Source organism: Ostrinia nubilalis, chromosome 29, assembly GCF_963855985.1.
Source record: "Ostrinia nubilalis chromosome 29, ilOstNubi1.1, whole genome shotgun sequence".
NCBI classification, from domain to species: Eukaryota; Metazoa; Arthropoda; class Insecta; order Lepidoptera; family Crambidae; genus Ostrinia; species Ostrinia nubilalis.
The window spans coordinates 6,266,300-6,292,603 of record NC_087116.1 but is presented as its reverse complement, the minus strand read 5'-3'; the positions used below and the strand labels follow the sequence as shown (position 1 = coordinate 6,292,603).

The window sequence follows — 26,304 nt, the reverse complement described above, 5'->3', positions numbered from 1 at the left end:
TCTATATTTTTAAGTTTTTTGATACTTTGTAAAAGATTCGGTAAGAGAAAAATGCGCAGAAAAAAAAACAATCAATTTCAGTAATGCGTCGCACTTTTTTACCCGACTGCACGAAGGAGGATTGATAACCATGGGTGATCAAAAGACGCCAAATTGTCGCATGGAGTCCACTCCAAGGGTGATCAAAGCCAGCTAATTGAAGTAGAACGGACCGACAACACAACCTTATTCCAATGAGGGTTTTCGCGAATGAAAAATCCGCCAGATGGCAATACGTAGACGCGAGGTCCAAATGCTGCATGATTGGTTATTTTTGACATGACATTGACAGATATGTCAAAATCCACCAATCACGCAGCAGTCAGACCCCACATCCACGTCCCGCCATCTAGCGGATCTTTCATTCGCGAAAACCCTCATTGAAACAAAAACGTGTTGCGAACTTAGGCCCAGTGTGCCTACCATGAGTTTACGTTAGGTGTGCTCGCTAGCGACTGCGTAAAAAAATGACATTTAAATGTATGACATATTGTGCAGCGCCCCTAGCGGCTACTTTCAAGAAATAAAATCTTCATAGAATTTTTTGACGTATTCGCTAGCGAGCTCACCTAACGTAAACTCATGGTAGGCACACAGAACAGATGGTGAAACGCAACTGCAACTTTCTGATGATTCTGATTAATGAAACTGAAAGTTTTAAACTGGTCGCGTCATGTGTGGTCTCTCAACGGACGCTATGGCAGAAACTTAGATGCAACTCAAAAGTAACTAGTTAGCAGTTGCAGTTTCGTTGCAGTTGCGTTTCATCGTCTGTTCTGGGCCTTATTGGCTACTTTGGGTGTCACAAACTATTTAATGACTGTACCTACAGACTACCTATTATGAATACGGTAGTATTTTTTTAATATCTTGCCTCTATTATTGAACGCAGTCCCTAAAATATCTATACTAATATTATAAAGAGGTAAAGTGTGTTTGTATAATTGTTAAATTGTAAGGGGTAATCTCGGGATCTACTGAACCGATTTTAAAAATGCTTTCACCAAAGAAAGCCACATTATTGCTGAGTGTAAAACCGAAAAATTACACGCGGGCGGAAAGCTAGTGTTGAATAAAAATTGCATTATTGTCTTGTTTTATTCGATTCTCTCAAGTTATTTAAAAATGCTTATCGGTAGCTAGTTTCAGAAATAAAACACAAGCGTACAAAATATAAATACATATATTTGATAAGGACACTATTTACATATTTATACGCCCAATCTCATTTAGCATCTTCGCTCTTCTCTTGATAAGTGATGACGCCTTTTTCTATCAAGTCCGGAATCTCAACTGCTAGCCAGGGCCCCAACTGTAAAGAATAATAATTATCATTATTTACTTATAACAACAGCTAAAGCCTGGTCCGTGAGCACGTAGAATCCCGTCCAATGACCCCCAAGCTACCCATCCTTATCGCTCGCGCGTAATTATGTTGCTGTCGCGCTCGCACACTCACTGCGGGCGCGCGTCGCACAGTCGCTCACCAGGCTTTAGGGACTGGACTGGAATGGAAGGAAGCCGAATCTTAACTTCGAACTCCTGTATTCTACGGATTAATTTCGTTGCGGGTCCAAATGACAGTTTAACTTTCCCCCGGGACAAACTTGACCTTCACTGGTTGGGTTATTGGCGATCAAGCTATATCAATAACCCAATCAGTGAAGGTCAAGTTTGTCCCGGGGGAAAGTTAAATTATCATTTGTGCAGCAGTGGACGTCATTTGGCTGAAACGAAGAAGATAGATATAGCTCGTTTCATCCACGAAGACGCGCCCCACCACTTTTTGGTTTCGGTCGCACGGGGTGCGGGGAGTTTGATCCGAGCAATCCGAGCGTCATTATTGTAGTGTGCGTCTGCAGTGGATGATTTAGCGTGTACCGATAACACTCAAACATTAGCGGAAGAATGGTGGGACTCGTCTTCGTGGATGAAACGATCTATAGAAGATAATTATGATAACAGATCTCTTTAGATTAATATAAAAATTAAATGTATTTGCGCTTTTCGTAGCGCCACCCCCGCGCAGAACTAAGTTCCAAATTTTCGTTAGTAGATGGCGTTGACCGTAATTGACTCGCGCTAACATTTGATTTTTTTCGGACTTTATAGGGTGTTTTATAACTGGTTTAATAAAGTTTAATCAGCCTACGGAAGTTGTGTTATTTACTCGTGTGATGTGTGAAGTGTGAACAAGATCCTTACCCCAAGCGCCATAGCATGTGCGATCCCAAATTTAGGCACGTTCCTAGCCCATAATGGTTTGAAGTGGTCAGTGAGACAGATTTTGCCTCCTCGGTACATCTTGGCCGTCTTCCCATCTAGACCTGGTAGGGCCAGCTCAGGAGCTGTAGTTGGGTACGTTATTGGAATCTGGAAGAATAATGTATATGTTATAGTCAAACCTCGAAGTTCCGGCACTCCTAGGTTTGACTAGTCAATCCTCAGGTCTGAATAGAAGTCTTAGTCAAAGCCCAAACATTTCGGCCTTTGACTAAAGAATGTTAGTCAAACCTAGGAGTAACTAATCTAAGTTTCTAGACCGACCTTAAAATTACTAATTTTTAGGGTTCTGTTACCATAAAGGATAAAGAGTTAAAACGGGACATTATTACTATGACTTCGCTAAATGTTGTCTGTCACCAGGCTCCTATCTCATGAATCATTCTCAAAAGATTTAGTTTTTAATTCACTTTTAAAATAAATAATTCAATAAAATACTTAAATATTTAAGGGGGGGCTCCTATACAGCAAACGTGACTTCTTGCAGTTTTCTGCTCGATATTAAAACGTAAACAGGTGAACCCTTGAAATATTCACATAATATTTAGTTGCATATTATCTACTATAGGGGGGCTCCCAATCCCATACAAGAACAGAGTCGCACGGAACCCTTCGTTAGCGAATCTGACTCGCACTTAGCCGGTTTTCTATTTGCTGTCTACTTCTGACCGAGTCTGCCAGTCGTTTCTAGTATTGACTAGGCAAAGCCCGATACAGATTATTTTAGTTTCGACGTTTGACTGAACAGTTTAGGCACTTCTAGGTTTGACTTAGTCAAAGACCGAAATTAGCATTCACTTCGGGGTTTGCCTGAAGGCCTTGGTCAAACCTAGGATAAACCAGTCATTCCGCGAAGAGACTGCATATCGACCTTTGACTATGACATATATCTAACAGAAAGAAAGAGAGAAAGATACATTTATTACAATGGACTTCACACAAATACAGGCATGACTGTGGCTCATAATAATGGAAGAAGAAGAAAAAATAAAAACAAGAGTAAACTGAGCAGTGCCACCCATTCACCAACAAGATGCCCACTGCAACGGGACCCCACTCAGCATATGCCGTGGCCCACGGTGACGAAGGCCACGGCGCTGGTTTTCAGTGTGCCCCATGCCGAGTGCATAATACAGGCGAAATCTAAATATGTATATAAAAGGAGAAACTGACTGACTTAGTGACAGATCAACGCACAGCCTAAACGGCTAAACGTAGGCACTTGAAATTTGGCATGCAGGTACCTTAGTAAACTTAAAGCTTAGTTACAACAGGATGTTGCAAAATTCCCACGGGAACGGGAGTTAGCGGGAAAAACATTTGTATGAAAAAAATCTAAACCGCGTAAGATAGATGAAGGGGGTAAAACGGGATCCACGCGTACGAAGTCGCGGGCGGCCGCTAGTATAACATATAATAGACTAATAAAGGCGAAAAGTCACTGACTCACTCACTCATCACTAAATCTCAGAAACTACAAGTGCTAGGAGTCTCAAATTTTGCATGGGGATCCTTTTAGAACGTAGGTGCTCACTAAGACGGGATTTTGCAAAATTCAACCCCTAAGGGGGAAAACGGGGTCCACGCGTACGAAGTCGCGGACGGCCGATAGTAGGTAATAATATGATTTTAGCGCTGATCTGAATTTCAAGTAGAATTATTAGAAGAGTCAATTACATATTATTAGTATAGACATAACACACTACACTCTAATTTATGTACCTGTGATTGCACAATAAAAACACTTTGAAAATTAATAACGGTATAACCACGGTTTAACAATGTGGCGTAAAATTCAGAGATGACTTGAGCTACATCCTATATTAAGGTGTCCCAACTTAAACTGAGCGGACGCCCTATTATCACGCTTTTCTTTCTTTCTTTTAAATCTAACCTTTGTATTGTCTTGTTATAATAATATGTGTGATAATAACGTTATGCTTATCCCTTTCAGCACAGAATAATACGAAAGTGCGTTCGACTTTGAAAAAATCTAGTGAATTGGTAAATCAATTTTACCGCGCCAAGACGCTTCCGATCGATCGTACGGTTCGATATATTTGCTATTTTTCATACAAAAACTTTCAATGGCGTTCAGTCGGTGCTGTGTTGAGTGACAAAGATGGACGTGTACCTGACTACGGGAGGCGTGAAAAGTATTAATTTATTTAAATTACTTCTTTTGTGGATTTCAATGAATTTTGTGCGTATTTATTTAAATTATATCCTTAAAAAATATAATTCGCTTTAATTTTATAAAAAGTTAGATGTAGCCGAGTACCAGGTACTCCTAAAGTTCTACAGCACGAGCGTGCATGTCGGGACGATGTTTGAATTTTTGGTAATGCAAGTAATGGAAACCTTTCGAATCTTTTAAAGGCCTGAACATCAGATTTACTCTAGAATAAACTCAAGAATGTCTCCGAGACACAAAACCACCAAATAGTACAAATCCGCTGTAGAAAATACAGCCACCAGTGAAAATATCGAGAGGATACCAGGATTCTAGTACCAATAGATAAACCAAAATGATCCCTTTTATGAAAATATCTAACCCCATGTGTTATTGAATAATAGCCTCGACATCTGGGATTCAAAAAAAAATAAGTTATTACTAAAAACGAATGCACATGTTCAATTTTAAGATGCTACTACCCCCAAAATTCAGGTTTTGATAGAGTTCTAGGTTAGGGCCATGAGCTATTTTTGATTTTTTTTGCAGAAATTAGTATCTAATTACGATATCATGTCTTTATGAAGAATAATAAAGTTCCTTACATTGTCATCTAAAATGTCTTTTTTTAATTAGTTTAAATTGTAATTGTAATGAAATAGCTATTCATAGGTTCGTGACGGATTGATACGATCGTGCGGGGGGGTTAAGGGGGTTAAAGTCACCCCCTAAATTTTTTCGCTATTTTTCTCTATTTACTTAATCACAAACATTATTTTAATTTTCTTCTGTTGTGTGGGTTATTAACTCAAAATCAAAATACCTACAAATCAAATAAAACTTCTATTAACAAAACTGGGAACAAATACAAAGTGATGTGAATTCGCCTGATAGAATCCAAAAACGTCATAGAAAAATCAAGAAGTTGTATAGTCAGTCTTAACCCTTTCAGCACGAGAGAAAAATTTGACGATTTCTAAAAAATAGCGTGATGACTTAATCCTAATGACCCCAGAAACTAACGCTAAACGTATTTGTTCCCAGTTTTGTTAATAGAAGTTTTATTTGATTTGTAGGTATTTTGATTTTGAGTTAATAACCCACACAACAGAAGAAAATTAAAATAATGTTTGTGGTTTCCACAAATATACTCACGTCAAATTCAAGGTCGAACTCGTACTTTAACAGGTTATGAACGAACCAGCATTTTCCGAACCACCGTGTGCCCGTCTTGTCGGATTCAAGGCGGAACCAATCATTGTCAGCAGCCTTGTTGTTTTGTACATACTGTAGAGAAAAGTTTATTATTCGTTAATATTCAACCTATAGGAACTATTGTAACTAGCTTCTTAAAAACTTTGCTGCCTTTAAAGGAAGTCTCAACTTTAGAAAACTATAGTTTTCATGCACTTAAAGATACAGGCAACTAGTTTCAAACAAAAAGGTATGTTACACTTGCTTGCTCAACTGATTTTATGTAAAAAAAATACTTTAAAACTGGTTTTAGGTGAAGAAACTATGGTGAAAACAGTGTTTTATAACTAAAGAAAAATCCAGTAATATTAGTTAAAATCTCGGTTTTTTGGACATTATCAAAACTCATTAAAAACTCATTAAAACTCATTTATTTCTGTAAATAGGCTTAAAAAAAGCACTTTTACACGTCCCAGTATTAACCCTACCACTGCTTCAGGACAATAAATGGGCCAGTGCTGAGAAGAAGCAGCGCAAGAAACTCAGTCACTATTGTCAGCCTCTTTTTCAAAGGTTTACATGCTTTAAAATGTACAAAGTTAAAAATATTTATGCGAGCTAGGCAGTTACGCATCCCAAACATTTTTATCTTTTAAATAATCATCGACTTTATAGTAGCCCTTTTTCATTAAGGTACTTTTAATATGTGCTTTGAATTTATGAATGGGTAGTTCTACAACAGTTTGTGGTAATTTATTAAAGAATTTAATACATTTTCCCATAAATGAATTACCAATCTTATGCAATCTGAAATTTGGAACGGCAAGTTTATTTTTGTTTCTTGTATTAAAGTTATGCAAATCGCTCTTTTTCGTGAATTGCTCTATATTTTTGCGGACATATAAAAGGTTTTCATAAATGAACTGTGAAGCTACTGTCAGTATGTTTATTTCCTTAAAAAAATCTTTCAAGGAAAATCGGGGTCCAAGGTTATAAATGGCCCGCACTGCTCTCTTCTGCAGAACAAACACAGTTTCAATGTCCGCGGCTGAGCCCCACAACAATATGCCGTATGACATTATACTATGAAAATAGCTAAAATATACTAGCCTTGCCGTTTCAATGTCAGTTAATTGCCTTATCTTTCTCACTGCAAAAGCAGCCGAACTGAGCCTTTTTGACAAAGTTTCAATATGAGGACCCCATTGAAGTTTAGCATCTAAAGTGATTCCCAGGAATGTTGTGGAATTTATGCTATTTAATGGTTCATTCTTCACCATTAATTGCGTGGAAACCTGCCTCACATTAGGTAAGGTAAATTTAATGCACTTAGTTTTGTTTGCATTTAACAATAAGTTGTTAACAGTGAACCAATGTAGAACCTGTGAGAGTGTGTTATTAATATCGTCAAAATTTACTTTACCTCTATCAACTTTGAAAATGAGAGATGTGTCATCAGCAAATAACACAATATCACACAGATCTTTTACAAAGTAAGGAAGGTCATTAATGTAAATAAGAAATAGCAAAGGTCCCAATATTGATCCCTGCGGCACACCCATAGTAAGAGGTGCTCCAGAAGACTCAGTTCCGTTAATACAAACTTTTTGTTTTCTGCCTGTGAGATACGAGTTCAGCAGATCAAGTGACTTATTCGAAACACCATAATGTCGCAATTTGTTTAGTAAGGTTTGGTGGTCTACACAATCAAACGCTTTTGAAAGATCACAGAAAATACCAACAGCGTCCTTTTTACTCTCCCAAGCATCAAAGACGTGTTTCAATAGTGCTACCCCAGCGTCAGTAGTACTTCTACCTTTCGTAAAACCAAATTGCTTATTGTGTAATAATTTGTTAAAAATGAAGTGAGATAGAAGTTGGTGGAAAATAATTTTCTCGAAAATTTTGCTAAGTACTGGTAGAATAGAAATCGGTCGAAAATTAGAGGGGTCACATTTGTCACCAGCCTTGAACAATGGAATTATTTTACTTAACTTCATTAAGCTAGGAAAGCAACCTTGATCAATACATGTATTAAAAATGAATGCAAGGTGAGGAGCTATGGTGTCAATAATTGTTCCAATTATACTGACGGAGATTCCCCAAAGGTCCTCAGTTTTTTTCATATTTAATTCTCTAAAGGTTTTAATTATTGTATTACAATCTATATGCCTGAACTGGAGCAGACACTGGCACTCGGTGACATTAGATTTTAAAAGAGACTCTGCAAGAACTGGTGATGAATTCAGTTCTTTAGTTGTTTCAGACGCAATATTGGAGAAGAATGTCTCAAATGTGGTTGCAACTTCTGTATCGGAATTTATAATTTCGTTTCCGATTTTCAGTGAAAAAGTGTTATCCTTCGATTTATTTTTACATGTTTGTTTATTTATTATGTTCCACGTAGCCTTAGCTTTATTATTAGAATTTAAAATCATGTTTCGAAGATGATTTGATTTAGCAGCCAAACAAACCTTTTTAAATATTTTTGAGTAATTTTTAACATATTCTATAACACTCAGATCTTGCGTATCGGCTTTAAGACTATATAATTCATACATTTTATTTCTACTCTTGTGAATGCCAGTTGTAGCCCAGTCATCAAATTTACATTTAACAGAATTTATTCGGATCTTTTTCTGTGGGAATGTGGTTTTGAATTCCTCACTCACAACACTGAATAGATCCTCATAAATTTGATCGACATTATTGTCATCTAATATAAGTTTATCAATACCATCACAAATATTTTTCTTAAATTTGTCAATTCGGTTAGTTGTTATTGGCCTACAAACAACATCCACTGTACTAGGGACATGATGGTGTTCAAATGTGGCCAATTGTCCACTATGATCTGAACTAAGGCAATTAATTATTGATTTACTTTGAATATCACAGTTACAAAAAATGTTATCTAAGCAAGTAGCTGATGTTGGAGTGATTCTAGTAGGCTCATTGAAAAGATGTGATAAATTAAAAGATTTAAAAAGGTTTAAGAATCTTATTTTATATTGAGTATTATCTAATAAATCTATATTAAAATCTCCACATACAACTACTCTCTTATTTGATTTAAATACCTTTTTTAAGACCTCCTCCATAGTGGATTCGAATAATTGGTAATTTGCAGATGGGGGCTTGTACACACTTACAATTATATACTGCTCTAGCTCTGCACACGCAAGTTCTATAGTTCGTTCGACTGAGAGTGAGACAATGTCTTTTCTTTCCTTGTATTTAAATTGATTATTTAATAATATGAGTGACCCCCCTCTAATAGCAGACTCCCTGGTGAACGAACTACAAACTTTATAATTTCCTATATGAAACATCAATTCATAATTTTTAAGCCAATGTTCGGTTAAACATAATACATGAACATCGTATTTTTTTAAAAACAATTCTAGTTCTAATTCTTTGCCAGCCAGGCCTTGTAAATTTTGATGAACAATATTAAATCCTTTAATAGACCTGTCTGTTGTCGTCCCTCTCAGTTTAAATCAGAGGTCGTCACAGAAATATTAGTATTAGTATTTCTACTAATAATATCAAAAGTGGAATTTACTTGTTTTGTGTTAATAACACAGTTAATATTATAAGCTAACAATGTAGCAAGTTTTAATTTTATGCTTTGAGGCAGGTGTAAAGAGCTGCCTGTCATTATGAACTTATTATTAATAAATTTATTAGTGTCAAAATAGACAAATTTGTCGCTATGACGAACAGTCAAATTAAATAATAAAGTATTCAGTAAGTGAATACTTTCATTAGTTTCAGAGGAGCCATTTTTACAGTATGGCAGGGCACACATAATTATTTTATGAATATTAAGGCTGGCCAGCATGGAAAAATTATGTAGAATATTTTTCCTATTTATATTCTGACTGTTTCCTAACATTATAATTAAAATAGAATTACTGTGTAATTGTTTACTATTTTTTATGCCATTCATTAATTGACAATAAGATGCGTCTGGCATACAGTTATTTATTATTTTACAATCTAATTTTTTATTTAATATGGGGCCATAACCAACTCCTAGCCTATCTGAGAACAACACTACATTGCTTGATTTATGTACATTCAACAGTCCCGTTTTTGAAGACATTGAAGGCATTGAAGGCCGCAAGCCGCCATCAGTTTGTTGCTGACTTTGCATTGTTATGTTTGGCAGAGATTTAAAATCCGTAGTAGGATTGCCTAGATCTAAGAGATTGTTTGCTGCCAGGATATGTTCGTTAATTTGTTCCCTGGCTGAATTATATTTAGCTGTTATGGATGCAAGCGAGTCATGCAAGTTTGTGATTTCAGCCTGCAACCTTTCAACGTCCAAGTTATGAGTGGACCTACTCTCTACTAGTTTACTGTGGTAAATTTCTAGACTGTCAACCAAATCTAGATTCTTTTTCCTTAACAGAATACTTTTGTGAAACTGTTCTTGCCCTTTTATTAATTTTTTTGTTTTAGAAATAAACCTATTAATTTTAACATACTTTTTTAATTTATTTCTACTAGAAAAAGTCAATGGCCGACTAACGTTCTCAAATGATTTAGTGTCGCAAGATACATTTAAGTCTGGTAGCACTGCACGTCCACCAGGACTCCCAATTAGCTCTTCGTATAAGTTCAGAGTGTGTGTGAACTCCTGCTGCTTTCGTTCCTCTTCGAAGTGCAGTATGGTCTTATTGGCGTCCCTCAGTTCAGCTTCTAACTCATTGTTGCGCATCAAGGTCTGCTCAAAGATATTGCTGCACTGGTCGAAGGTACTGATTGTATGCAGTAGTTCATCACGGTGCTCGGTTACCTCCTGGAGACGGACATGCAGTTCTGCCAATTCTTGTTTTAGTTCTGTATTCTTTCTTATTGTATGAGTAATTTCCTCCTCGCTCTCCTCTCTTTCCCTAATGAGTTGGTTACAGCTTTCTTGACTCTGTTTCAGTTCCTCGAGTGCCCGCCTAAGTTTCAGCTCAATGGCTTGTGCCGCTGCTCTGCGTGTGAGCATGTTGAATGTGGTTTTTGTCTGAAATTATCCAAAGGAAGTGTATAGCGGATATTTATGCAAAATAGGGGGTACGAGTTATAAGTTATTATTTGAATTTTTAAACTTTATTTCTAATCTAATTCCACATAATTTAACTCTCATGAAATCCTTTTTATAATTATTATTATTCAAATAAGCAATATTGAATACTTTACTCTTTTTTTTTCTGCGGGTAATATTTTTAGTTTTCAACAAGGATTAAAACTACATTTTACTATTAACAATTTACACAATCAAACAAACAAAAGATGTGTGAGGTGTCAAAAGGTATATTGTTGAGTGTGTTGAGTAAGTTTGTCTGTGGCCAAGGTGTTGTTATCTTCAACTTTACTTCCACTTATTGTCAAGTAAAGAGAGGCACAACAGAGCCGAATCGTAATGAATTGTGAAGAATCTCACTTTCGTGAGGTTTGTGGAGTGTTTTGTTGTACTGTTTGATTGCAATTTACTTCCCATAAAGAAAGTGACAAAGCAATGTTAATTGATTGAAAACCACAAAAACATAACCTCCAACAGATTGCAACACTAATTATTTTGAAATGTTAAATTAATATTTTAACTATTTACGCCTATAAGTAAACAGTATTTTTGAAAACAGTACTCCCCTGGTTTTAACGGTGGCTCCGGTTAAATTTTGTACGTTGTCGTAGCTGTCAATTTGGTCGCCGATTTTATCTCCTTATAACTATGTGTTTACACAAAGTCCAGTTTTGCAAACACTTGTACACGATATTTACACATTTATATCACTAATTAAGTGTATTTTGATACATTATTACGGCTATTTATGTAATTAACTTAAAATTAATCTAACAGCTGATCTATGTACGTCTGACAGGCAGGGCTGCCAGACGAAAAAAAAGCAAGTGTATTAAAAAAACAACGTTTTAAACTTTAGGAAGTACATTTTTATAGCATAATTTAGTGGTTTTTACCTTTATTAGAGCCTGATACTCTTCCTTCAACCTGGTTGTCCACAACTCCTTATCTCTAGGCCCTGCTTTAGTTTGAAGCAAGGGAATGCTACTCAATGTCTTCCTTGTACTTTCGTCAACCATCTTGGCTAATAATTAACACTTAAACCATACTTTTTCTCTGAATATTATAGCAAAAATCTGTGTTGTGAAAAAGGAATTTCACAGAATTTCACTTTGACGAAATGTCAAAGTGACGTAGTTGTTTTAGACGTGTCAGGTACAGATTAAAAAGTATGGTCGGATACACGTAAGAAATAACGAATAACGTTATTTAGTAATACATGATTGGCCTCACATCTTGACTCTCGTTGAGCAACTGAAATAATTAGGGCAATTTTAAGGAAAACAAAAAATGAAGAAAGCATGACTGATTTAATTTACAATAAGAAATTGATTTAACTTAGACTTTACAAGACTCTTGATATTTTTATAAAAAGTACTTAGAGGAAAGCGACGTAACTGATGAAGCATGTAAGTTAAAAACACTGGAACGAGTATTGTGATGGTTTGATGCAGAAAATACATTCTGAAATGAAAATAATTCTCGTTTAGAATTACAGTCAAACTGGGTAACTTCGTCGATCAGTATAAAACACGAACTAAGAAGCCTTTTTCCTGTAATGCGGATTTAGGCACGCGTGCGGATCTGCATTTATTTATTTCATACAATGATATTTTTTTCCTACGTATACGCGGCACGTGGCTGCGGGCACACAATGCGAAATCTGTGTCTTGCGTGCAAACTATAGCGTGATTATTTATACGCATACGTGTTGAAATCCGCATCACAGGGAAAATGCACTTACACTTTGTGGAATACCGGTTAAACTTAGCAAGTGACTTGTAATACAAACCTTTGAAGACGCTTTCTTGACTGTGGCAAATTCTCTTCTTTCTCTTTGAGAAGAAATCTCCGTATTCCTCTAACTTGGTTCGCGTAATACTCCTTCCAACTGTAATTATACAAAACATATTTATTATAACCAAAGAACTTTTAATAAAATAACAACCAGTTTGCCAAGTTATCTTAATAATGAATAAAAAGGGAAATCTTTACAATTTTCAATTTCTCAAACAAACGACAGCACATCACAATAAAGATCGCCACGCCGGCGCGATCTGCACGCGTTGGTGTGGTTGAACCATAAGTATAATTATTTTATGTTGCAAAATCGTCCCTACTATCTAAAATGCATCAATTTTTTGCAATTTAGTACTCTTTTTCATCAAATGGCAAGAAATTGTCAATGAAAAACTCACTCTATTGCATTAGGGTCAAGGTTGAAAACAGCAGCGTCGCTGTGATGCAGTCGCAAGCGCAGACTGGTCATGTTGGCAGTCCTGAACACCCAGTCTCTAGTCGTGAAGAAGTTCACAATCACGATCATCTGGCAGAGACGCCTGTCTAGATCTATTAAGTTCACTCTGAAACGTAAAATTCATAAAATTAATTTTATTTTTGCAAGTAGGGTTTTAACAAGCACTTTTACGTCACGTCCCCTCATTAACCCTACCACTGCTTCAGGACAATAAATGGCAGTGCAGCGCAAGAAACTCCTTCACTATTGTCAGCTTATTATGATAGGTACGTTAATCGTCATCATCATTATAGTCTCCACTGCAGGAGTAGGACCCTCTCTAATTCACCAGAGGGAAACGGAGGATTTGGCCTATAATCCCCACACTGATCTACCTACAGCTTTTCCCCGTGGCTTCTTCCACTTTTTCGGTCGGGCATAGTTGATTAGCAAAAAAGAAATGCGCTCGTTCCTTTCACAATACTAAACTGATGTTTTTCTTTAAGCTTAAAACTGTCTCTACAAAGTTCTACCTATTTGTTTTGTGTAAGGTGTTTTTGATTGAAGAACTTTTTCACATTTTGTGAAAGATTTTTATGTGCTAGATAACTGTGTCATCTTATTGTATCTACCTGCTTTTTTTCTTCAATATCTGCATTGTATATTGCGCCAAGTGCAATGGAATACTCCGGACTACGAAGTTCAGGACTCTGTAAATATACCTGGAACGATAAAAATATTACACAAATCATCATCATCATCATCGTCATTTAATTTTAGTCTTTCCTGCAGGAACACAACCCTCTCTAATTTGACCTAGGTACACCCTGGCTAGATAGGTCGGAGAAGCCTGGTGAAGGTCGTGGGAATCACCTGGATGCGGGCAGTGTAGGACCGGTCGTTGGGCAAATCCATGAAGCCTTTTTCTAGCAGTGGACGTAATTTGGCTGAAGCCTCGTGTACTAGTAGGTGCTAGCACAGGTACCTACTTTGAATATTTAGTGTTTCTTACCAGTTCTTCACAAACATACAAGTGGGGTACCAGAGGCCATCGGACAGCGGGTTTTGTCGGCATTCGTGTACCGAAACGGATCGCATCTGCTCCCATGTTGTAGGGTTTGCTGAGGTGCTGCAGTTGTATACGCGGACTGTTGAAAGGCTAAAAAAAGGACCACTCTTTTAGCTCTATTCCCACTTTGATCACCTGAATTAGATCACCCAGATGATAATAGCCGACACATTGGTGTTCATTGATCACCCATTGATAGAAGTCGACTTTGATCACCTAGGTGATCATATCCATGGGTGATCTAAGGACGCAAAGAGTCGCATATGACCACCTGGGTGATCTAATCCAGATGATCATGGTGGAATAGACTGTTTTTTATATTTTAATTTACTAGCAGGCTAAAATATCATGCTGATGTTCAACCAATTTTTATTGATTTAGGTATTTATACCAACTAAGTATTAATAATATTTTATTTTCACCAACATAAACTATCTTTACAGGTCAATATTTAAGTCAAGAAACTGGCCCCGACTGAACATTGAGTGACAGGTTTTATTAGGGACGTCTTTCGGGGCACCATTTTTTCTGTCTTAAAATTTTATTTATTTAAAAGCTTGATTGGTAGAGGAAATGGAGTAATGCAGGATCCTGCAAAACTGAACTGCCGTGGGAACTGACCCTAAGTCAGTTCCATACAAAACGAAGTCTTACTTGTCGACGGCTGTCTCCCAGGCCACTGCGATCAGCGAATCAATGGCGATATCCACTGGTAGCACGTCGACTCTAGACTTGCCTATGCAGTAATAGACTGGGAGTAGACCTAAAATAACGAAATTCAGACCATTATGTCCATAAGAATTGAAGAGGCAATTTTCAACTTATTATTTCTGAAAAAACAGAATAGTAGTTGTTTCTTTTTGATATAATAAATAAAACATAGGTACTACGGTTGTATGGTAACCCACCTTTGCTTACCGCTGCCACGGTGGCTATGGGACCGTTGAAGGTGTCTATCCAGCCTGGAAAGGGGTTCCGTAGCGAGGACAGCACTAAAAACGAAGAAAGGAACATTATTTTTAAACATCTCTCTGGAGTTTTCATCCACAATACCTTAGTGCTTAAATACAAAAATGTACAATCAGAGGACTTAGTAAAATATAAAAATAAAATCAAATATCCTTGGACATTTCACACTGCGCTTCTAGTTCCAAACTAAGCAAAGCTTGTACTATGGGTAGGTACTAGACAACGGATATAAACATACTTAAATACTTTTTTTTTGTAAATACATACATAATATTATACATAGAAAACACCCAGTCCAATACAAACCAATAATAATAATGTTCATGCACACAAATGTTTGTACTGTGCGGGAATCGATCCCGCAACGTCCGGAACTCCGGAATAGTAGTAGCGCATTTCGAAGCACTACACCAAACGGCCGACACTTTGGTCAATCCATCATACATTTTAATGACATTTTTTACGCGCTCACTAGTGAGCAGGGATGTTATGGCTATCCGTAACCGTAACCGAAACCGGTATAATATTATTCCTATATCTGTAACCGTATACCTAACCGAAACTACATAATTATCCATAACATCCCTACTAGTGAGGACGTTGATGTACACTCACACTCAATCCACTGTGGCTGAAATGATGACAATGTCTAAATTCAACCTGCATCATTACCTATTGAGGGTCTGAATATGGCAATCGGATAGGTTTTGATCCCATGTTGTTGAACAGCAGTTTCCCCCAACATTTTTGTGTATGTGTACGTGTTTGGTTTCGGAGATATAATACTGAAAAGTAATAAACAAATTAAACAATTAACTATACTCATGCTCAGATTGATTGTGGTTTATTTGTTTTATTTCTTTTTTATGTCGTTCGTCGTCGTTTCAGGTTTTCCACAATGCACGGTCCTGCGCTGCCCGCATCCAGGCTCTTCCTGCGATCTTTACCAGATCGTCGGTCCACCTAGTGGGTATGTATCAGTATCAGTATATTATTATATCAGTTCTGCTACTCTTCAAAATACCTACGAAAAATTGCTAATACGTAACCACATTCTTTGTATTTTATGAGAGGTGCTGTATAGGGGATCTAATCGGAATTTCTTTCTAGATTTAATTAATAGTATATTATCTATATTATAAATTATCTACTGTATTACTCTAATAAAAATATAATCAAAAATTGGCCAAGTGCGTGTGGTGCCACGCGCAGTGCAGGGTTCCGTGTTGTCCGTCATTAACCCAATATTTATTTGAAGAAGAAGAAGCAAGCAATTACATCTAAAGTCACATTCAATATTTTCTTCTAAGGATTTTTTATTAGGTATGAAATTTTATAATTGACTAGCTTTCCGCCTGCGGCTTCGCCCGTGTGGACTCCGAAAAACCCAAATATTTTACGGAACCCTATTTTTCTCCAAAATAAAATGTAGTCTATGTTACTTGGATAATGTAGCTTTCGAATGGTGAAAGAATTTTTAAAAACGGTCCAGTAGTTTTTGAGCCTATTCATTACAACCAAACAAACAAAGTTTTCCTCTTTATAATAATTAGTGTAGATGAGTTAAATGACTATTACTCTTAAACTGACTGATCGATCTTAACCGTTATAGTTTTCCTTGAAAGTTCATGAAAAGCACTATTATCATGATTTTTTTTTCAGATTTTTCAAGCTAACAGTTTAGTTTAACAGGGGCGGACGCCCTACTCGAACAAAAATTGGCTCTTTAAACTTTAATATTTTGCAAACGGATCCCTAAATCGAAAAATCGTCTTAAAAACTCCTAAGCCATTTTTAAATACCTATCCAACGATACCCCACATCTGTCATGTGGGGTAGAAGACGAAAAAAAATTCATCCCCACTTTTAACATAGTAGGTGGAGCCATCCAAAAAAATTTTTTTTTTTTAAATATTTTATTCTACCTCTTTGTCGGCGTGACTAATATACATACCTCCACAAAATTACAGCTCTCAAGTGCCAACAGTTACAACACAAGCAAAACCTCGGACAGACAGACAGACAAACGGACATAACGAAATTTTAAGGTTCCTTGTCAGGATTATGGAACACTAAAAAGCGGCCTTGATGTTTGCAAAATGTATTATCATGGATTCATTATAGCTCTATAATTTATTATCCATGGTTTAATCTAATAATTTTAAAGTGATAAGATTATGAAACCGTTACTGCTGTTATTACCAGAAAACGAAATATCTTTTGCCCTAAAAATAAGTCATATTCCATTATGCATAATGGGCAATAATAACACATTTTTATCAGTCTTAACTCTGAAGATAGTTTGTTGTACCTGAGCGAAGCGAAGTTCTTTATTATTTTAAAGATAATATTTTACTGCATTAAATAGATTAATGTTATTTTTTATTATTACGACAAAAAGTAGCCTAAGTCCTGCTCCAAGGCCTAATTATCTCCTTACGCCCGTATTCACAAACATTACTATGAGGTCTCACAGTGCGCGTGGACGCACAGGGTGACACACGAACCAATCACACTGCTCTATTCAACGCTGTGCGTTCGAGTTGCTGCTTCACTTAAGAAAGCATTGTTTGTGAATACGGGCGTCAGTGTTTTAGACGTGACAGTAAAGACCCAATACACTGCACTGTCCCACTCGTGACATTGACAGGGGGCGCCACCGTCAATACCGGATCGCTGGTTCCGATTTTTGTCATGTTGGAAACTATTTAGTTGAACGATGGTGGCGCCCCTGTCAATGAGTTTGGTGGGAAAGTTCAGTGTAGGTCATCTATTGTATACTTATTATTATATTATTCTGTGACGTGACAAGGTAAACTGTCTATAGTCGAATATGCGCTTGTTTACTTTCGTTCGGTTCAAACACACGCTCGTTCCCTCTCTCACGTCATTACTCTCTCAATACTTTTTCTCTCTCTCTTCCTCTTTACCTCTCTTTCTCTCATCTTCCCCTACCTGTTCACGTATTTGCTTGGGGCGTCCTCAGATACAGCCAAAGCTTCAGCTAACATTTCATCCAGAGGTCGAGGCAAAGGGTACACTCTCTCCTCAACTTCCTTTTGCTCTGCGTTGCTGTAAGCAGTCGATACGTGGACGAGTACCTGAATAAGGGCATTGAAGAGTGAATTAATATAAAACAAAATGTAGGTCGCTCAACTAGAGTTGAGGGCCGTTGAGGCACAACAAGCAAAGATTTATATCTGTATACGCTGTGTGCACTGACGTCTCGCGTAGTTGGACTGACAATCTCGCTTGCAGACATTTAACAGGTACGAGTTAGTTAATGTAATTATTCAAATACTAGCTTTCCGCCCGCGGATTCGCCCGCGTGGAATTTTGTCTGTGACAGAAAAACTTTATCGCGCGCGGTGTTTCAAAAACAGGGATAAAACTACTCTATGACCTTTTCCGTGACTCAGACTATCTCTATGCCAAATTTCATCAAAATCGGTTCAGTGTTTTAGGCGTGAAAGCGACACAGACAGACAGACAGAGTTACTTTCGCATTTATATTAGTATAGATTACATAAGTGTGAGTATAGCGCCTCAACTTTCGTTGATAATAAAAAATTATTATCTAAGGTTGGGTTGCACCATCTTACTTTAACTTTGACAAACGTCAAAAATTTGTCAAATTCCATACAAAAAGCACCGGTTATCGTCAGTTACCGTTTAAGAGAGGTGGTGCAACCCACCCTAAGGGTTTTTTCAGAGAGATCCCAGTTTTTTGCAGGATACCATTTAGTAGACAGTCATGTTTTAATATTAACGTTCACACAACAGTAGATTGCCGTGGGAGCGAGCCCTTCAGGCTTCTTCTTTTTCTTGTCGTGTCCTCAACAAACCTATACAGTGTCAGCCCAAAATTCTGCTACAAGAGTTGTTTGTAGCAGTTGTTTGGGTACGCATGGCCCTTAGGCTGGAAATCCTTGACTAACCTTCATGCTGGGTAATTTGTCGCAGATTTCCATCATGTAAATGACAGATAGGACATTCTGTTGGGCAGCCCAATTCAACTTCTCGTCGAACCGCACGGTTGCTGCACAGTTGAACACCACCGAAACCTGACATGATAAATTTTAGATCAGAATCAAATTTATGTAACTGATTAGCAAGCTGAAGTGGCAATGGGCAGGGCAAATAGTGCGCAGAACTGACGGCTGATGGGGTAACAAGGTTCTGGAGTGGAGGCCACGTACTGGAAAACACAGCATCGGACGTCCACCCACAAGGTGGACCGATGACCTCATAAAGATAACCGTAGGCGCTGGATGGAAGCCGCTACCAGGCGGGCGATGTGGAAATCATTGGTCGATGCCTGTGTTCAGCAGTGGACATCCTGGGGCTGAAATGATTATGATGATGATGAATGTAACAGAAGGTCATTTCTGTAATTAAATGCTGAGTTACAGAGTTAGAAATTACTGGAAATTACCTCTTCCAACGACGATAACGACTCATCTTTGAGTCCCAGAGAAGGTTTGGTGATATCACCATCTAAAACATGGACTTTGTCCAATTGAGCTGGATTGTTTTTGCGAAGAACATCGAATACCTGTAACAATGTCATCGTAGATTTGAACGTAGCTAGTACGTAGCGTAGATACTAACGAATCATCATCACTGATATTTGCCTTAATCACCTTTTACGATATCGACGGGAAGAGAGGGGTGGAAGCATACGGCTATAGGCTTGTCAAATTGAACGCGTACATAATTACTGTAATCAATTTTATTCAATTTAGACCACAAGTGGCACTTATGAACGTCAAAATATGGTAAATAAAAAATGCCTTTTTTTTTAAAATAAAATATAGTAAAAAAAAGGTATTTTATGGGGCACTTTACATTGTCATGTCTCCTTATCTTTTGGGTCCTACCAGCGCTTCGAGACAAATATATGGCAAGTGCTGAGAAGAAACGCCGGAACAAAAATCTCAATTTAACCTGACGAATATGTTACATTTTTCAAATTAATTATTTAATATTTACTTGGGATCGCTTGAAGTCAGCCAACCTGTTCTTCGGGTCGACCCCTCGCTTGCTCCTCATCAAAAGAATCAGCCGCTTTATGTCTGGGCATGTTGTCAGCAGTCTTTCCACTAGCACCTAAAATCATTTATTATTTATTTAAATACGGGCTACGAACTACTATACCTAAATAAAATAGGGCTCGTTCTCACGGCAACGGCGGACTGTCGTGTGAAAAAACCCTAAGTAGGAACCCCTCTACACAGCTTGATCGCTATTAACCCAAACAGTGAAGGTCAAGTTTGTCCCGGGGAAAGTTAAACTGTTAAACCCGCAACGAACTTAATCAGAAGAACATAGGAGGAGTTCGAAGTTAAGGTTCGTCTTCCCTCCAGTGCAAAGCGAATGACAGGTGACAAAACAGGCTAAAGGATAGAAGACACCTACTTTTCCCATGAAGCCAGTTCCTCCTGTGATAAACACCGATCTCCCCGCAAAGAACTGCGGTATGGACACCAGCTCTTCAGAAAACACCGACATCCTAATACTTATAATTAGTTAGGTAAATATAATTATATTAATAATTAACATTGGTTAATATTTGTAATTAATTTAGTATTGGTACTTGACATTGATTTGTATGTAATATTAATTATTAAATTAATAATAAATACCTATTCTTAATTTTATAATTTTTTAGAAAACACAACATACACATTTTTTAATTATGTAATCTTTGATTTTTAAATAAATTACATTTTTTAATGGATCAAGGATCAATAAAGAATTTTAATTGAATTGAATTTAAATAAACAATAAATAAATTTGCTGATTTTCTGGTTTTACCTACTTTTATACACTAAAAAGTCCGGAACTGAAGAGGTGGTTTTTGATACTGGACCTAATTTATTACAATGTAATCTTACATTATCTTTTGCATGCATTATCAAGTTTAGTAGTATTTCTTATCAATGACCGTGTAAATCGATAAAAATGTGCAGAAAAGTACTCGAGTAGCGAACACTAACCTAACCTACCCAGGCCTCCTAAAAATTGTTTTTCATTTATTTTCACAAATAAGCTTTTTAAAAGCACTTTTACACGTTCCAATATTAACCCTACCACTGTTCCGGGACAATAAATGGGCCAGTGCTGAGAAGAAGCAGCGCAAGAAACTCAGTCACTTTTGTCAGTAAATAATTAGAGTGAAGATCTGTTGAATACCGCGAGAAGTACCTAGAAGCGGACAGCGCAAGAGCGGTCGTTGTGGAAATCGTTAAAAGGCCTTTGTTCAGCAGTGGAACATCATTTAATTTTGGCTGAAACGAATAAACGCCTGAATAAATTACGCTTGTCACGCTATCTTCATGCATATCGTGACAAAAAGAAGTGTAAAGTTGAAGTAAAAGTGCTTTTTTAGGGTTTATTAAAAGCCTATTTGCAAAAATAAATAAGTTTTAGAGTTTATCTCCACTTTTGTTGCGCGACTATTTAAAAGTTGATAAGTTTTTTATCAGTTTCCCGCCAAATAGTTACAAAACTTTACACAGATTAAAAACGTGTTCGGATACACTATCAAAATAACGAATACCGTTACTCACGTATTTTAGTAGCAATATTCATTATGAGCACTTAATTTAAAAATAAAAACTCCTATATTTTGATAAATTTCAGATTCTAATTTTGAAAATAATGTCAGATATTGAAATGACAAGAAATAAAAATTCAAAAATAATCCATGAACATGCGTCATGTGGTGTGGCTTACGTTGATGTAAAAAATTAATAAAACAAACAAAAAAATTTAAAAAAAAAGGTAAGCAATAATGCTGTATTTAAATAACTCGAGTTAACTGCACATCTCGCTGGAATGCGACCCTCCCTCGCATTCAACCGACACCTCGCGTTCGCCTCGTTCGTACCAAGCGGCGATGTGACGTCACGGCTGCCAGGTGCGCAGTTAGCTTGACTGACTAGGTCTATTGATTAATATAGATCGTTTCATCCACAAAGACGCGCCCCACCATTCTTCCGCTAATGTTTGAGTGTTATCGGTACACGCTACATCATCCATGAGTGCACACGCACACTACAATAATGACGCTCGGATTGCTCGAATCAAACTCCCCGCACCCCGCGCGACCGAGACCAAAAATTGGTAGGGCGCGTCCGAGTGGATGAAACGAAAATCATCAAGTACCTTTGCTTTAATATTTCGTAATTCTTTCAGATTATTGTCCAAAGATTTATGTAAGAAGTAACTGTGAATTTTGCGAAGCACACGACTGCTGATTCAGTTTACGCTTGACGTGTAATGGCAGAAAGGAAAAAGTAAGTAGTCTGTACCCTGAGCACGAATAACTCTAGTAATCGTATTCCTTGTACAACCGGCTCTGTTTTGTTTTAAAAACAACCTACCATACCTTAACGAGTACAATGTTTATTCGTGCTCCAAGTACCTGAATAGTGTCTTTAAAACTGCATTAAATAGGTACTAATAAAAATATTAACCACCTCCTCTTTTAAATTTGGTTAAAAAATACAAGTGTTTGACTATTATTTTGTTTTTTCTTACAATAAAAGAGAAAAAACAATGAATAATCTATTCTCCTAAATTGTTTTGTCCAAAAAATTTAGGCTCGTCTTTTTTTCTCACATTTATTTTTAGTTTTTTAACCAACCTTTTTGTCCTATAGGCCCAAAATCGCTTAAAAGGGCTTTTTTTCTGCACACAAAATGGCGTCGAGACAGAGTACAGCACCGGACCCAAAATCTAGACAAAGCGTGGTACCAGGCGCCGAGAAATCTAGAAAATTTACGTGAGTGTGTTTTTTTGTTTATTTTTTGTATTTTTTCTTTCGTTTGTAGGGTAAATAATGCATAAGCCGAGTGGTTACGCTGGAGAACGATACCGGGACAAAGATAAGGCTCTGGTGTAAGTTTTTTTATATTTTTTAAATCCTTACTTAAAAGCAAAAGGTTACTAACTCACTCACTCACTCATCACGAAATCTCAGAAACGACAATTGCTAGAAGTCTCAAATTTTGTATGGGGGTTCCTTTTAGAACGTAGGTGCTCACTAAGACGGGATTTTGCAAAATTCAACCCTTAAGGCGATAAAACGGGATCCACGCGTATGAAGTGCGGCCGCTAGTTATTACTATACCTACTGCGCAGTTAGCGCAGCAGTAGGTATAGTAATAACTAGCTGCTGCGCTAACTGCGCACCTCGCTAGAATGCGACACTCACTCACGCGTTCGCCCCGTCCATACCAGAGCGACGATGTGACGTCACGGCCGCCAGGTGCGCAGTTAACTTGATTGGGTTGTACACTATTTGCAATAAAAAGCCTATTTCCGCCAAAGTTCTTCAGAAGTGAGATGGGTGTCAGTTTTCATTCTCTCTCCCTCTCTTTCACATTTTCTCATAGTGTTCAGGGAGCAAATTGAAGGAGAAATTAAGCGATCAGGCCTCCCCAACCCGTCTGGCCAGCGTGGGGAGTATAATCCAAATCCTTTATTTGCCTCTGGTAAATTAGAAAAACGTCCTCTTGTAGTGGGGACTAAATGACCTGATGATGATATTTATAGCAAACTTGACCTTCACTGGTTGGGTTATTGGCAGTCAAGCTGTAGATCCTGGCTACACAGGAGTTGCAGCGGTGGGAATAAGAGATGAGAATTTATTTGCTAATTATGATGATGATTTTTACAGCATATCAGCCGGAGGTGACACCGGTCATGAGAAGAAGGAGGAAAAAGAACCTAAAGATAAAGAGCATAAGGATAAAGATAAAGATAAGGATCATAAAGATAAGAAGAAGGATGATAAATCCAAGAGGGTGCTCGTTGAAATGGCTGAAGCGGAGGATGAGATCATGAAGACACCTTCGCAGATTGCGAGAGAGTAAGTAAACTTTAAAGTGAACTTTATTGTATTGTGCTAAGGTCCAATTGAACCTGCTGATCCGGCTAAGGGAAACCCTTAGAGGTTGAAAATTTCAGATCAGTGTTTACCCATTTTCGCAGGTTTAATCACATTGATGTTAAACAGTGTTGCCTAGTTTTGTAAAATAGTATACTTGAGTTCGTCATTTAAGTAAATCCCCTATAACTCTTTCAGATAGATACGTTTTGAGTCAGATTTTAGTTGTCCGTCCGAATTTTAAGACCGCTTCAGGAAAATTATTGTGTGCAAATTAAAATTATCAATTGCAATTATGTACCTAGTCAATGTGTGGTCTTGCAAACGCACGACTGACGTCCTGTATCTACCTCTAGCACGAAAAACTTTCGTCTTCGAATCGTTTGCGTACTTATTAGACAAAATTCAATACCCAGTCTTCGAATTCAACGATAACGTGACGCTCTCGACTGTCAAAATTAGTTTCGTGGCACCATTTCTCATACTATATTCACTTTACGTCACGATGTTCAACCTAAGACCAATTAAATTCTCTTGTAGTACCATCTTAGTACTGACCATAGTACATCAGTCAATACGTCATGTTCGTTGCAAATTCGCCTCTATTACTAAGGACATAAGAAACCTGTCTTTAGTTTGACGTGCTGTCATCTGTACCTACGCTTGTGTACCAGGGAAGCAGAATACCGCGCGCAACTGCGCAAGCAGCGCTTCAAGCGGCGATGGCCGGAGATCACCAAGGTGAAGATCCGGACGAGGCCTTGGCACCCGCCACCGCCACCGCAAAGAATGCCGGCTATAGTAAGTATTTCTTCTTCTGATTAATTTCGTTGCGGGTCCAATGACAGTTTAACTTCCCCCGGGACAAACTTGACCTTCACTGGTTGGGTTATTGGCGGTCCAGCTGTAGATCCTGGCTACACAGGAGTTGCAGCGGTGGGAACGAGAGGTGAGAATAGTCCCGTATAGTGAGTAGTTGCTATAACCCCATAAGGTCATACATAGCACAATATCAACCTGGAAAGGGGTCATCACCGTATCGCCTTCGCAGCGCTGTCAACCGCGAGGCGAGGCGTTTAAAATGTTGGACACGAATCTTTTTGTTAGTCAAGAAAGTAATTACGAAGTTATGGTGCGTTGAAGTTCTGCGAGACGTCACAAAGTGCTAAACTTTCAAGCACTTTTTGACGTCACGGGACTCTATTGAACTTTGGCGCGCTATCTCTCTTAAATTTTTCGATAAGTTAACTGACGGACTAACGCCCGTATTCACTAACGATGCTTGTTTAAGTAAAGCAGCAAATCGAACGCACAGCGTTCTGTGATTGGTTTGTGTCACCCTGTGCGTCCACGCGCACTGTGAGACTAGTAAATGTTTGTGAATACGGGCGTGATTCAAAACTTTTACCTTTTTAGCCTATCCCTATTTTTTGACAGTTCCAGTTTGTTGCGATTTCACCATGCATTTCCCCACAGACTATAGACATACCCGAGATGAAGTTCCGGCTTTGGGTGCCGCCATACCGTCGCCGCCGGCGCCCGAGACCGAAGAGGCAGCGGATCCCTCTCGAAGAGGTCACGCAGCCTTTGTACGAGTGTGCTAAGTTGAGGAAGGTGAGTTCAAACTCCTTACTTTAAACAGTAGTCTTCTTATAAACGCAAGTTGAGTTCGCCAGTAAGTGGCTTTACATTTAATAAGACAATCTAGAATAAGTTTAAAATTATCTAACATGTATTAGTGTATAAGCTGTTGGTGAACCTTTTTTATAAAATAAAAATAAAATAAAAAACAGTTTTTATGTAGAAAAAAAATGCGTTTCAAAAACCCATCATATAATTATTATTCTCTAGATTTGACTCTCAGCTACGTCATTAGCTCTTGTTTCCGATTTAAAAAGTACACCACTCGTAAATTAGACAATTTCTGAGAATATTTGAGCTTCATCAAACTAAATCCAAATGCTGAAACTAAAGTCAAATGCTAAATAAACCAAAGTCAAATGTTGAATCTCAAATCAAATGCTGAAACTAGAATCAAAATTTATGCTGAAACTAGAATCAAATGCTGAAACTAGAATCAAATGCTGAAACTAGAATCAAATGGCAGAAACTTAGATGCAACTCAAAAGTAACTAGCAGTTGCAGTTTCATTGCAGTTGCGTTTCACCGTCTGTTCTGGGCCTAATGCTGAAACTAAACTCTAATAACTAAACTCTTAAGGCCCAGAACAGATGGTGAAACGCAACTTCAACGAAACTGCAACTTTCTGATGATTCTGATAAATGAAACTGAAACTGAAAGTTTCAAACTGGTCGCGTCATGTGTGGTCTCCCAACGGACGCTATGGCAGAAACTTAGATTCAAC

General features: G+C 37.6%; 3 protein-coding genes across 5 annotated transcripts in view; 1 reads left to right on the top strand and 2 right to left on the bottom strand.

Annotated features, from left to right (window-relative positions):
* Positions 1 to 1,204: 1,204 nt before the first annotated feature.
* Positions 1,205 to 11,870, bottom strand: LOC135085805 (ubiquitin-fold modifier-conjugating enzyme 1). The gene is made up of 4 exons (XM_063980613.1): positions 11,666 to 11,870; positions 5,651 to 5,782; positions 2,245 to 2,412; positions 1,205 to 1,351 (listed from the first exon to the last, which is right to left on the bottom strand). The coding sequence occupies exons 1-4, from the start codon at positions 11,786 to 11,788 to the stop codon at positions 1,265 to 1,267; spliced, it is 510 nt and encodes a 169-aa protein (XP_063836683.1). The 5' UTR covers positions 11,789 to 11,870; the 3' UTR covers positions 1,205 to 1,264.
* A 195-nt stretch (positions 11,871 to 12,065) lies between these two features.
* On the bottom strand, positions 12,066 to 20,973 carry LOC135085788 (putative fatty acyl-CoA reductase CG5065). 3 transcript variants are annotated; one of them, XM_063980588.1, is made up of 14 exons: positions 20,865 to 20,973; positions 20,462 to 20,535; positions 20,036 to 20,152; positions 19,479 to 19,598; positions 18,982 to 19,107; positions 17,999 to 18,144; positions 15,716 to 15,828; positions 14,983 to 15,066; positions 14,729 to 14,837; positions 14,018 to 14,164; positions 13,638 to 13,727; positions 12,968 to 13,132; positions 12,562 to 12,660; positions 12,066 to 12,233 (listed from the first exon to the last, which is right to left on the bottom strand). In XM_063980588.1, exons 1-14 carry the CDS (start codon positions 20,956 to 20,958, stop codon positions 12,080 to 12,082), a joined length of 1,638 nt encoding a protein of 545 aa, XP_063836658.1. In that variant the 5' UTR covers positions 20,959 to 20,973; the 3' UTR covers positions 12,066 to 12,079. The 3 variants fall into 3 exon arrangements, with proteins under 3 accessions (XP_063836658.1, XP_063836660.1, XP_063836659.1); XM_063980590.1 differs by having other exon boundaries at positions 20,462 to 20,555; positions 20,865 to 20,922; XM_063980589.1 differs by having other exon boundaries at positions 20,462 to 20,561; positions 20,865 to 20,907.
* Positions 20,974 to 21,727: 754 nt separating this feature from the next.
* Positions 21,728 to 26,304, top strand: part of LOC135085621 (uncharacterized) — a 79,846-nt gene continuing 75,269 nt past the window's right edge. The window contains exons 1-6 of the mRNA XM_063980396.1: positions 21,728 to 21,829; positions 22,244 to 22,344; positions 22,710 to 22,832; positions 23,730 to 23,921; positions 24,614 to 24,740; positions 25,416 to 25,553. Coding sequence (XP_063836466.1) covers positions 22,750 to 22,832; positions 23,730 to 23,921; positions 24,614 to 24,740; positions 25,416 to 25,553 — 540 coding nt within the window. The 5' untranslated portion in view covers positions 21,728 to 21,829; positions 22,244 to 22,344; positions 22,710 to 22,749. The remainder of the gene's footprint in view (positions 21,830 to 22,243; positions 22,345 to 22,709; positions 22,833 to 23,729; positions 23,922 to 24,613; positions 24,741 to 25,415; positions 25,554 to 26,304) is intronic.